The sequence below is a fragment of the Cyprinodon variegatus genome, unplaced genomic scaffold (genome assembly GCF_000732505.1).
Source record: "Cyprinodon variegatus isolate N-32 unplaced genomic scaffold, C_variegatus-1.0 Scaffold44, whole genome shotgun sequence".
Lineage (NCBI taxonomy): Eukaryota > Metazoa > Chordata > Actinopteri > Cyprinodontiformes > Cyprinodontidae > Cyprinodon > Cyprinodon variegatus.
Window position 1 is genome coordinate 1,596,355 of NW_015150497.1, and position 11,574 is coordinate 1,607,928.

An 11,574-nucleotide genomic window follows, 5' to 3' on the forward strand; every position below is an offset into this window, starting at 1 on the left:
TCTATCTATCTATCTATCTATCTATCTATCTATCTATCTATCTATCTATCTATCTAACCATCTATCAATCAATCTTAGATTCTACTAAGAATTTTGTACTGACCCCCAGTCATTTGAGTAACTGTATTTATCCCTCATCATAACTATATCCTAATTCAACTTAAACAGAATGGGCTCCATGCACTACTCCAGTACTTCCTAAACTTAAGGGAGCTCCTTTGTTTTCTGTTTTTCATTACTAGATTAACGTATTAATTCAATTAATAGAGAGAGAAAGACAGAAAATAAAGGACCAGCCTTAAACTCAGGAAGTTGTGGATTTTTGCATAGAGCTCATCCAGCATAGAGCCCAATCTCAAACCGCCCCCATAGCACTAACCCTTAACTATCCAGTGTCACTCCCAATGAAGTCACACTCACAGCTGTGGAAGGCATCTTAATTGAAGGTGGGGGGTATAAACGGGAATGGGATGGCCTCTTCCCCCATCAGAAAAGAAAAGCAGTCGTAGCTATGGAAACACAGTGAGTGCCCATGCGCATGGCTGTAGGTCAGTGGCGTAAGTTGATATGACATCAAACATTTGCCCCATTCTTAAAAATACATTTATAAAGACAAATAAAACTATTTCAAAGAGGACCTTTCACTGCAGAATTAATGACATCTTTTTTCTTCTTCCTAACTAGTGACTTTCTGTCAATGTAACGAAGATGCAGCAAACCAGCAGGAGTTCCATTTGATTTTTAGTGTTTGCCGTTACACCTGCAGTCAAATTCCAGCAAGTCTTCACCGATGCAGACTCGTTATTAAGACTTCCCTTAATGTGAAGGACCTTCAGTGGGAACACGCAAACTGAGGGTTAGTGCTTTGATAAACTAATCCCAAACTGCACTAGAGGCCAGTTTGGGATTGGGCCAATATCTCTATTTGGACAGGACTTTGATAAAAGGCCTATCGGTCTTCAGAAAAATTGTAAAAATACGAGAAAAGGTTTCTAAATAGCTAGCACATTAACACACAGACAGCCACACAGGACTCCTTGAATCAACAGTAACACTGGCTAACCAGACAGCTCAGAGAGGAAACAAGGGTAAAGGAAGAGGGCAAATAAAGGAGAAGACAGGAAGCCATCTGATAGGAAAGGCCAATAATACACATGCTCACTATTCCTGGCAGGATAAAGGAAAAATGTTTATATATATATATATATATATATATATATATATATATATATATATATATATATATATATATATATATGTGTGTGTGTGTGAAAAGAGAGCAGGTCAGCTAAGTAACCAGGTGACTAAAAGTCAACATTCAATAAGATGTCATTTTAAAAATTAAGATAATTGAGAGTTGTTACTGGTGCAACGTTTATGATGTCAGCATAAGTAACTGTAAGCAACCACCAAAAAATAATAAACAATTACATCTGAATTATAACAGTCCTAGTGCTGTGCCTGATATCTGCAATAACTTCACCAGTTTAATTCCCTGTAGCTCTGACAAACACATTATATCTGTGCCATCTGTCACTGCTGGGCTAACTGGGAGCATTGGGAACAAGTTGATAAGGAGGGGAGAGGCTATATTTCCATTTTAGTTTTTAAGACCTGGTAGCTTTAGGCCCAGAGCTAAAGAGGAGATGGTTTGGTGAGCAGGTGTCGAGCTCATAAAGAAGCTTCATGTGCATATGGGTGAAGCACAACCTCAATCCTCGCACAAATATGAGCAAAACCCAATATCCTGCCAGCATGACACACATGATGAGTAAACCTTCGGTGTGGCTCAACAAAAACACACAGAAACACATAAGCAATATATTCTGGATAATTCTGGTCTTTGCTGCAGTCTAACAGTGCTTTGCATATTCTAACGCTTCACAATCGCATACTTCATTTTATTGCAGCTTGATATAACCAAAAACAAAGCAAACCAGAACTGCAAAGTCTGTATGGTAAATCTAGAAGTGGCAGGAAGACAACTGTAGTTAAAAAGTCCCTTTTAAAAGAAGCCACAATCTATGCTGTAGACACCGAAAATATGGAAAAGGGTGCTCTGGCCAGAAGATGACAAGGTGGAGCATTTTGGCCTAAAAGCACAGCTCTTTGTGTGGCAGAAAATCAACATAGAAACACCATGACCATACCTTTAAAAGTTTAAAGATCAAAGCATATTATGAATTGTGGTGGAGGTGGATCCAAGCACAGAAGCACGAGGAGTCTCTTGACTGAAGTAAAATATTATTTAAGTAACTTGCAAAAAAAAGATGATCAGGCATGAGACGATCCAGAAAGCATTAGATCAGAACAACAGCAATGAGGTAGAGAGAACAACCAAAAATGGCATGGCCGGGAATGAAAGGAATAATGAGAAATGATACAAGATCCAAGTAGGCAGAATTATGTGACTGTAGTAGACCTGTGAGAGGATCATAATCACACATTTTAAGAAAACTCCCTAATTAACAGAGAAATGTATACCACAGGCTTTAATTAAGATTGAAAGGATTCCTCTGAATTAAATGTTAAATCATAATTAAAAAAAACTCCCACAAAAGAAGGTAACACAAAATAGGAAAGACACCCAAAACCAAAAAGGTAAGCCCACATCAACTTACAGACCAATTAATCACAACCTAAAGATGATCTAAATGAAAAACAAAAGCCTACAAAACAGAAAAATAAAACATAATAGGTTTATATATTAAATTGTCAACTCTATACCTCAATCCAATTTAGAATTTGTGGAAAGGGTTTAAATTGCTACTCATTAATGCTAACCACAAAATTGGACTTATTTTTTTAGGTGCTTTGTTGAAGATGATTAGCAAAAACTTCACCTGGCAGCGACATACCCAAAAAGACTTACAGCTATAAAACAAAAAGGTTGCTTTGGTAATGCTCCACTAAAATACAATGAAGTTTGTGATCTCTAAATGTTGGGTTCAAAAATGTAGGTTTGTAAAAGAAGAACTGAAATACACAGTAAGGGATTTTCAAACAGCTTCCTGCAGGAGGAGAGACAGTTGCACCCAAGACTCAAACACTCTGTCTCTCCCGGACCTCCTCTGCAGAGCGCTTTATTAACAGAACATGACACATGGTTGCAAAACAGTATTGTTCTGACAGAACAATTGATCAGTTCATAAAGACAGGATGCTCCACCACAATCAGACAAAGTGGAGCATCCCCTTGCTCAAATGTTTCATAAGCACACACAGACATTAATTTTATAATCATCATTGAATAAACCTAACAATCTCACTGTGACTAAAAACTTTAAAAACAGTATGGTATGTGAATACTTTGTTTTGACTGTAAAGTTCAGAATTTACTTTCATCAGATTGCCTAAAGCCTTAAAGCATATTGTGATAATCTTCTAGAAAAATAAAACATCTTTCAGTGATTGAGGCGTGCATATCTTTAATTTAACAGGATTTCTGTCTTGGGAAGATCTAAAATGAGTCAAGAAATCAATTAGGAGAAACAGGGGGGGGAAACTAGTATTTGTGTTGATGAAGCTTACACAGAGTTGGAGAGTAAATTTAATTGGCAAACTCTAACTCTGTTTAGACTCTGAAAAAAGAAAAGTCCCTAAACAGCCAATTATTTTTCCCTTGCAGGGATTTATGAGTCAACTGTTGACAGAGCTGCATGGGACATAGTCAGAGACATTATCAGTTAGTCTATTTGCCTGCATGGATCACAGTTATAATCGCTGTACAGAAGGTCTGTCTGTGGCACAATCGACAACCTCATCTTGAACTCAACAGAGTCAAAGGAACTGATTTCTACATAGGGTATAAATAAAGACGAGAGGAGGATTAGCAGGGATCAGCAATATTGGCTGACCCTGTAGAACAAAGTATCATCAGGAACTCCTCAAAGACATCTCATCCTTTCACTTTTACTTGCAGGACAGGATCTTAGGGCAATAAGGACAATAACATATACACAGAAAACTCAGCTTCTATCCAATAGCTGTTGTTACCCTGAATGCCACAAATTCATCCAAAACATGAACAATTATCACTAAGACATATTTGTGGACTCTTAACCCAGAGCAGAAAAGTGTCAACGGTTGCCAATGTATGTGCAGACAGAATATTGCTGGTAGCAGGGAAGGAGGTAGAAAAAGGAAGCAGGATGCTTTCTAACAATAGTTCATTTAACTTAGTGACCTCCAAATGTTCCTATCTGCCTCTTAGGAGCTATATGGTTTCCCACAATCCTTTGTGTGATTGGAGGTATAGGCAAAGTCCAAATCATAAAATTAAACAAAAATGCATTATTTCTTCACGTGTACTCTGTGTTATACATTTATACATCTTCACCATAATGCTTTGGGTTTTTTAATAGAGACCTTTAGCCGTTTGCTGCCTTCTTGTTACCTGTTTTTTTGTAGTTCTGTTTTGCTGGCTGTAGTCTCATATGACATTAGACATCTACGTAAATCAGTCTACTGTAGCGATGGATATAAGGTTTATAGAATAGTTTTTCTATTAGCTGCTATGACATTTTAGGACTGAAGCTGTTTTAACATGACAGTGATCTGCTTCTCAATACCTTTTGAGAAATCCATCTGTACTCTAAATTACACACAGACTGGCAATAATATCAAAGCTTAAGCTAACCTAAGAATATTTAAGCTATACTTAAACACCTATGTGACTAAGCCTGACATTACAAGTGTAAGCCAAATGTATATCCAGACTGAACTTGAAATCTATTTATCTCTAATCTAAGGGTTAGAGAGTGTGACTAGAAATGCATTACAAACTTGTACATTCTTGTAACTGCTCACTTCACATTACCTCAGTTATTTTACGGTATTGGAAGCTGTCACTTTTTTTAGTGGTCCGATCACACCTGCACTTTTGTTTTTGTGGGAGTACAACGAGCATCCTGTTGATTCCTTTAGGCATGAACACTCATCAGATTTTCCCCTAACAGTTCAGGGGCAATGCTTTATTGCAGAGCATAAAAAGAAGCATCCATTGTATGTCTACTTTATTAAGATGGGGATATGTGTAATTCTTCAAGGGGCTCCCAAATCTCATTCAAGGCTATCTTGAACTATAACAAGCCAAAGTAAAAATGCACCACACTCATGGCAAAAGGAAGAAAGAAGGAAATGAAAATGCATGTTCTGTTGACTTGAAGAAACACATAGCTTTATTTAAATTATTTATAACTAACCTCAAATGTACCAAACACATTCTGCAGCCTTTCCTGATTAAGCAAAGATTAAGACCAAATGGGAATAGTTGTAAAAAGCAAAGGATAAATATATTTATAAGCATACAGCCATTATTCAGAATCTCTACAGCCTGACAGTAAAACAATTAGGGCTGGTTTGGATTGTTATGTAATCAGAAATTTACCAATAATCCACTTTGCTGTCCTCCAGACCCAGAGATATATTTCTATGAAGTGCAAACCCAGCTTCAAGTTGAAGCTCTATACTGAAAACAATATTAATCCAGTGCTGCTGGGAAATAACTGGCTGTGACTTGCAATTTGCTTCAATTCCATTTGGCCTGAATTGCCTAAAATAGGTCTGTCTGCAGCCGCTTCAGCTGCAATCTCTCAGACATGAGCGATATGATCAAAAATGATGAAAGAAAATAGGATCAGCAGCTGGCATATCAGTGCTGTCAACCCCCCACACCGTACGACTGAATGCTGGCTGAGCTTCTATCGCACTAAGGAAATTTTTCTCTAATTTTTTTTACTAGTATTAAGGAGGAAGAAGAGGAGGAGGCAGTGGAATGATGAAGAGGACACGCCTGTCTTGAAACACACTCAAACACACATTTGGTAAGAATAGGTTGCTTCCCTTGAGGCCAATCAAGCTTCTCTACTGAAAATTAACTTTATTTGACAATGGCCACTTTACCAACACACATGCAGCACCTTTATAAAGACAAATCCCTATGGAAGACTAACCACCATTTCTGTGTAAAGAGAAAAGAAAAATCAAGTCTCACTGTGTTGTTAAACAATTAGTACAAAGTGTTTTCAGTCATGATCTATGACCACCTCTCTACTAGTCTAGTTGAGGGTGAACAGAGTAGGCGTGAGCTAGAAGACCTGAGTGGTCTGGTAGGTTGATGCACTGACACCAAATCTGTTATGTATTGAGGTGCTGATCCATTTAGTGATTTATAGACTAAAAGAAGGATTTACAGTCTATTCTCTGAGCTACATGGAGCCCGTGGAAGGACTTCAGAACCAGGCTGATGTGTTCTACTTTCTTACTTCTAGTGTGAACACAGGCAGCAGGGTTTTAGATCAGCTACATCTGTCTACTGGACTTTTTAGGCAAACCTGTGAAAACACTGTTACAGTAATCAATGCTACGAAAGATAAATGCATAAATTAGTTTGCCTAGATCCTGCTTGGACATTAGTCCTTTAATTCTGGAGATGTTCTTCAGGTGATAAAAGGCCGACTTAGTAACTGGCTTTATGTGCCTCTGAAGGTTAAGTCAGAGCCCATTATGACACCAAGATATCGGCCATAATCAGTGGTTACTAGCTGTAGTAGCTGAAGCTGTGAGCTAACTATGGATCTTGTGTCCTTTGGTATGAAAAGAATTACCTCAGTTTTGTTTTTAATCAGTTATTCAGAAAATTTCATCCACATATTGATCTGTTCTGAGTATCTGGCCAATGTTCTAATGGGTTGATCATCACCTGAGGTTCATTTCACAAAGCAGCTTTACTGAAAACAAAGTTTATTAAACCTGAATTCTGGGACACTCCGAGTTTTCCATTTCACTAAATCCGGGCATACAATGTACTATATTTTCAATCTTTGTACTCAGCTACAGCTCAAACTGTACGATGAAAACGCAGGGTTTAAAAGTTCAACGCTAACGATGCATGTTCTTACACTGTATGGTCCGATGCTCTGATGCGATCTTACTGCTCAAACTGTACGTTCAGAGACCATATGTCGGACTCAGCGCCGAGAGATGGTGCTGGTCGGACGACTGAATTTCGAACATGTTTGATTTTCTCTCTAACTTACGATTCCAGGTGGTCGTGAGAGGCTGATCTTCCCATTGTTACCCCGGGTATACTACACAACACAGGATGCATAATGAGGCTGAAACTGTCCAATCGAAAAAAGGCTCGCACGACTGGAGAATACCCTCGAAAGATTGTACAGTGTTTGCCCCCCTTAACAGTTTCCTCAAACTCTGTTTCTGTTGCCGTAGAAACATTCTCTCCAGAGCTAACCTGGTCAGGAGTAGGTTTTCCTCAATAAACTTAAGAGTGTCTCTGTCTCCACTCTTCTTAAAGCCAATCACTTTGTTTTATGTCCTGAGTTAGTATGGAGATTCGACACTATACCCATGTAGTAATTGCAATATGTTTATGCTAATGTATAGTCTATCTGTATTTGGTGTATGGCTTTGTCCATTAAGTGCTGCAATGGCCCTGCCATAGAAACTGCTCTTCATCCTGGCCTTGCTTTAATTGCTCTGAAACGTCTGCCAGACGGCAGTTCAAGGAATGACCAGGGTGGGATGGGTCCTTGAGTGGGTTAAGTGCATTTTAAGAAAGAAGGAACCGTGCAGATCCTACAGAGAAAGTAGAGTGCAGACTAAATATCTTCCCAGCTGTGGTGGTGAACCTGGAGTCTGTTATTACTCTGTTTGGTTGGAATGAACATGTGCAGTCACAGGGCCCTTTGTAGAAGCAGTTTGAGACCCATCCTTTGTTAAGTGGTCTTAAGCAATAGTTTAGATTTTTTTCTAAAAAAGTATTTATTTTGAATTTTAACAATGTATAATCCATTTAAGCCACTGTAAATTGAGTTCAGTAGAAGGCAATGATATACCAAAAAAGTTTAGAAAAACAATCCACTGGACTTTGTTTCCAAAGACTTTGCTTCCCTTCCAGGAAGCTTTTTCAATTAAAAATGTCAGGAATAGCGTTGAGTTGAAACATCTTCAAACTTGGAAAAAGTCCAGTGGATTGTTTTTTGTTTTTTTTACTTTTTTGGAATGATTATGCATCGGGTGATTCAGAATCTTCACCAGGCACTGATATTATTTGGAACTGTTTAAAGGTAAGTTACATTGGCATACACCAGGGGTCACCAACCGTTTCTTTTCATTTTCTAATTTGCGTTTAGATATTGTCATTTTTAAATCCCTATAAATACTTAAATGTTCTAAATGATTGATATCATGAAATGCTCTATAAATGATTAAAAAAAAGACCAGCAGCATAAACTAAAATGTCAAACTTAGTGCAGTGGTGAGCTGTTCTGTTTTCAGAAGATGCTAAGAACACCACATGTGGTCCCTGAGGGCCCCGTTTGTGACCTCTGCCTAGGGTGACCAGACGTCCTCTTTTTCCCGGACATGTCCTACTTTTCAGACCTAAGAAAATGTACAGGGGGAATTTCAAAATCGTCCGGGATTTTGGTTGACTACAGTGCAGCACGTAGTCAAAACAGGTAGCCAACGGAGGACGGAGCGACCAAATCTGATCTGGTGATGGTAGTCTGGACACCTGCGTCCCCGTGCTTCCCACCGCCTGCCTCCGCAGTCCCCAGCCCTAGCATTAGTGTAGTAAACTAGCCCCACCCACCATGGGCCAAAATCACTTTTGCCGGCGAGTTTGGTCTAGCCTCGATCAATGCCTCAGGCCCTAGAATTGGAGAGCCAATCACAACGCAGAGATGTGTTTAGAATTTTTGGATGCAAAGCGGGCGGGGTTTTGAGTGCGTGACGACAAAGCTGCACGACGCAGGAGAAAGCACAACAGTAGCATGCACTGCGACAGCTTTCAATGGAGCGCTTCATTGAAAGTTAAAAATTTTCTTTTCTGTTGCTGTTGTTCAATATAGGCGCGTTTTAAAATCGTTTGAGGCTAGAATATTATATTTTAAAGCGTCACTATATGGTCCATTTACCGATTTAATGCGTAATTAAAATAAACAATATCCGAAGTTGAGAGGACCACAGCAACCAGCGGACCTCCGAGGTTGGTAAAGTAGGTAAATAATGACAATGAATAAGATGTTTGCTACAGAACTCAAAACTGTAAGAATTTTGTACACTACACCTTTAATTGGATGTTTAATTAGATGTATGGATGTTTAAATACATGCGTCTATTTGTTAGTTAGTCTTTATTTAGAAAATATGGATGTTTTGCTCGTTAATGTTGGAACACTAACGAGCAAAACGTGTCCCCCCACCCTCAGTGTGCATTGGTTACTGTCTGGTCACCTTTTTTAAAATGTTCTGGCTACGCCTCTGTTTACACCATCCTCATAGATAATTGGAGGAATCTTTCATTCAACTCCAAATATTCAACAAAAATCGATTGCGTTAAAAAAGATCCTTTCAATCGTTTAACTTTCCGTTTAGTCCTGAAATAATCTCTTTTTAATTCTATAAAGAATAACTGACATTTTAGTGCAAATATATAAAAACAAGGAAATTGGCTTGAACACATAAAAGCCCTAATAGTTTAATACTATTCAGATTTGTGCGTAAAAGCCCCCAATGCGCGGGTTTGCTGATCAAACAGCCTCCATCAAAGCCTGAGTCACAACTGTTGCTTTAGCTGCGCTGCAGACTCCATCCGCTCCTGCTCTGGAGGAACAGGTGGAGATGGAGGGGAATGTTTGGAAAAAGAGAAACAATAAGTGAACCAAGCAGAAACTCACATGTCTAAGTTCCTGCATGCGGTCCTTCATGGTTCCTGATGTCCACCGATGTGATTCCTCCTTTCTGCCCTGGTTTCTGGATGTGAGCTGCTGATGGAGCGGCTGGGCGGAGACCGACGGATGATGCGAGCCGGGCGCGTCTGGTGGAGAGGAGAGACGCGGAACCCCTCTCTGCCTCTCAGACAGGAACTACCTTTGTGTGGAAAGGTGAGGCAGAGCCTTCCGCCGATTACCTTTCAGACACACACCTTAAACTCCACTTTGAATCCATCCGCAAAAAAATAAAAACTCTGTATTTTTTCCTGTGGATTTTACTCTGACATGTTATGGAATAAGTTAAAAACGAAATAACTCAGTCGGTCTGCTTGCTGAACTAAGACAGGAATTAGTGTTTGTTCAGGTTATCGATTGAGCAGGTTAAAGGATAACGCCCAGGTGCTTTCAAGCGAACAACAGCGACCTCTGTTGGTCAGAAACGACGCCTTCTATAGTGTAGTTCATTGAGGTGCAGCTCAATACAATACAGCCTAAGGAAACATATAGATACAGTTCTCATATTTTTTAAAGATACAAATATTTGACCGATTTTTTTTAACAAGAAACACCTGTCTTTTTGCTAAATAAAAATAGAAAACAACAAAAAGTTTCCATCAACTCACCTGTCACTGCTAAGGAAAAGCTTCCCCACAGCATAATGCTGCTATGACAAAATCCATCCATGGTGCCTATCTCCAGCTGTCTACGGGCAAGACAGCTCAACACAACCACGCACACATACACTCACACCTAAGGAGAATTTAGAGAAGCCAATTAACCTAACAGTCATATTTTTGGAAGAAAACTCACACATGGGAGAACATGCAAACTCCATGCAGAAAGACCCCAGGCCGGGAATCGAATCTTATTGCTCTAAAGCAGCAGTACTACCCACTGCGACACTGAGCAGCCCCCACTATGGCATTTATTTGAGTACAAAGAATTGAATTGAATTCAGTTTATTTATATACTGCCAATTTACAACGCGTTATCTCTTGACATTTTACAAAGACATTTTAATCCGCTCATAGTCAGACTGGTTAAAAGTTTTCTATATGAGGAAACCCATCTGATCCCATGGAGTCATTGACTTTGCAGGATTTGCTCATCCTGGTTGAGCATGTAGTGACAGCAAACATTTGCTTGCATTATGTCCTTGTTTCCATTCCCTCACTTTGATCACAAAAGCAGCAACGGTGGAGAGGAAAAACAAAACCTCCAGTAGAACCAGGCTCAGTGTGTGTGGCCTTCTGCCAACTCGGGGTTCAAGGAGACAGCAGATACACAAAAGGAACATAAAAGGCTAGATAGTAGAGACAACATAAAGTTAGAGGTTGAACTAACAAATACTGAATAGGAGAACAGAAGCAGCTTTGTGAAAAGTGGCCCCTATGTCCTCCAGTAGTCTAAGCCTATATATAAGCCTGGTCATTTAGGGTTGTATACCTGAAGAGGATTTTAAATTATATTCTGGATTTAACAGGAAGACAATAAAAGGAAGCTGGAGTAGGAGAAACTTAATCTGTTTACCGTAATTTTTATCAGCTCTCTAGCAGCAGCATTTTGAATCAGCTACAGGCTTTCAGTGCAGTTTGTGGACCTTCTTATAGTGAATAAGAATAGCCCAGGGTAAAGTATCAAATGTTTAGACTAATTTCTTAGCCTCATCTTTTCACAGGATATTTCACATTTTTTTGCAGTCATTCAGTGATAAAAGAATGAAATTCTGGAACCTCTTTTATATGGGATTCAAATCACAAATCCAGATAAAAAATAACACCAAGTTTTTTCCCCCACGATTATCTGAGACCAGTCTAATCCTATCCAGATGACTAATCA

General features: G+C 39.1%; 1 protein-coding gene across 1 annotated transcript in view; it reads right to left on the reverse strand.

The window, feature by feature from the left end:
• The window catches only part of LOC107081878 (syntaxin-1A-like), a 93,244-nt gene extending 83,178 nt beyond the window's left edge, over window positions 1–10,066 (reverse strand). Inside the window, exon 1 of the mRNA XM_015370223.1 lies at window positions 9,700–10,066. Within this exon, the coding sequence (XP_015225709.1) occupies window positions 9,700–9,729 (30 nt within the window). The 5' untranslated portion in view covers window positions 9,730–10,066. The remainder of the gene's footprint in view (window positions 1–9,699) is intronic.
• Between the last annotated feature and the right edge of the window lie 1,508 nt (window positions 10,067–11,574).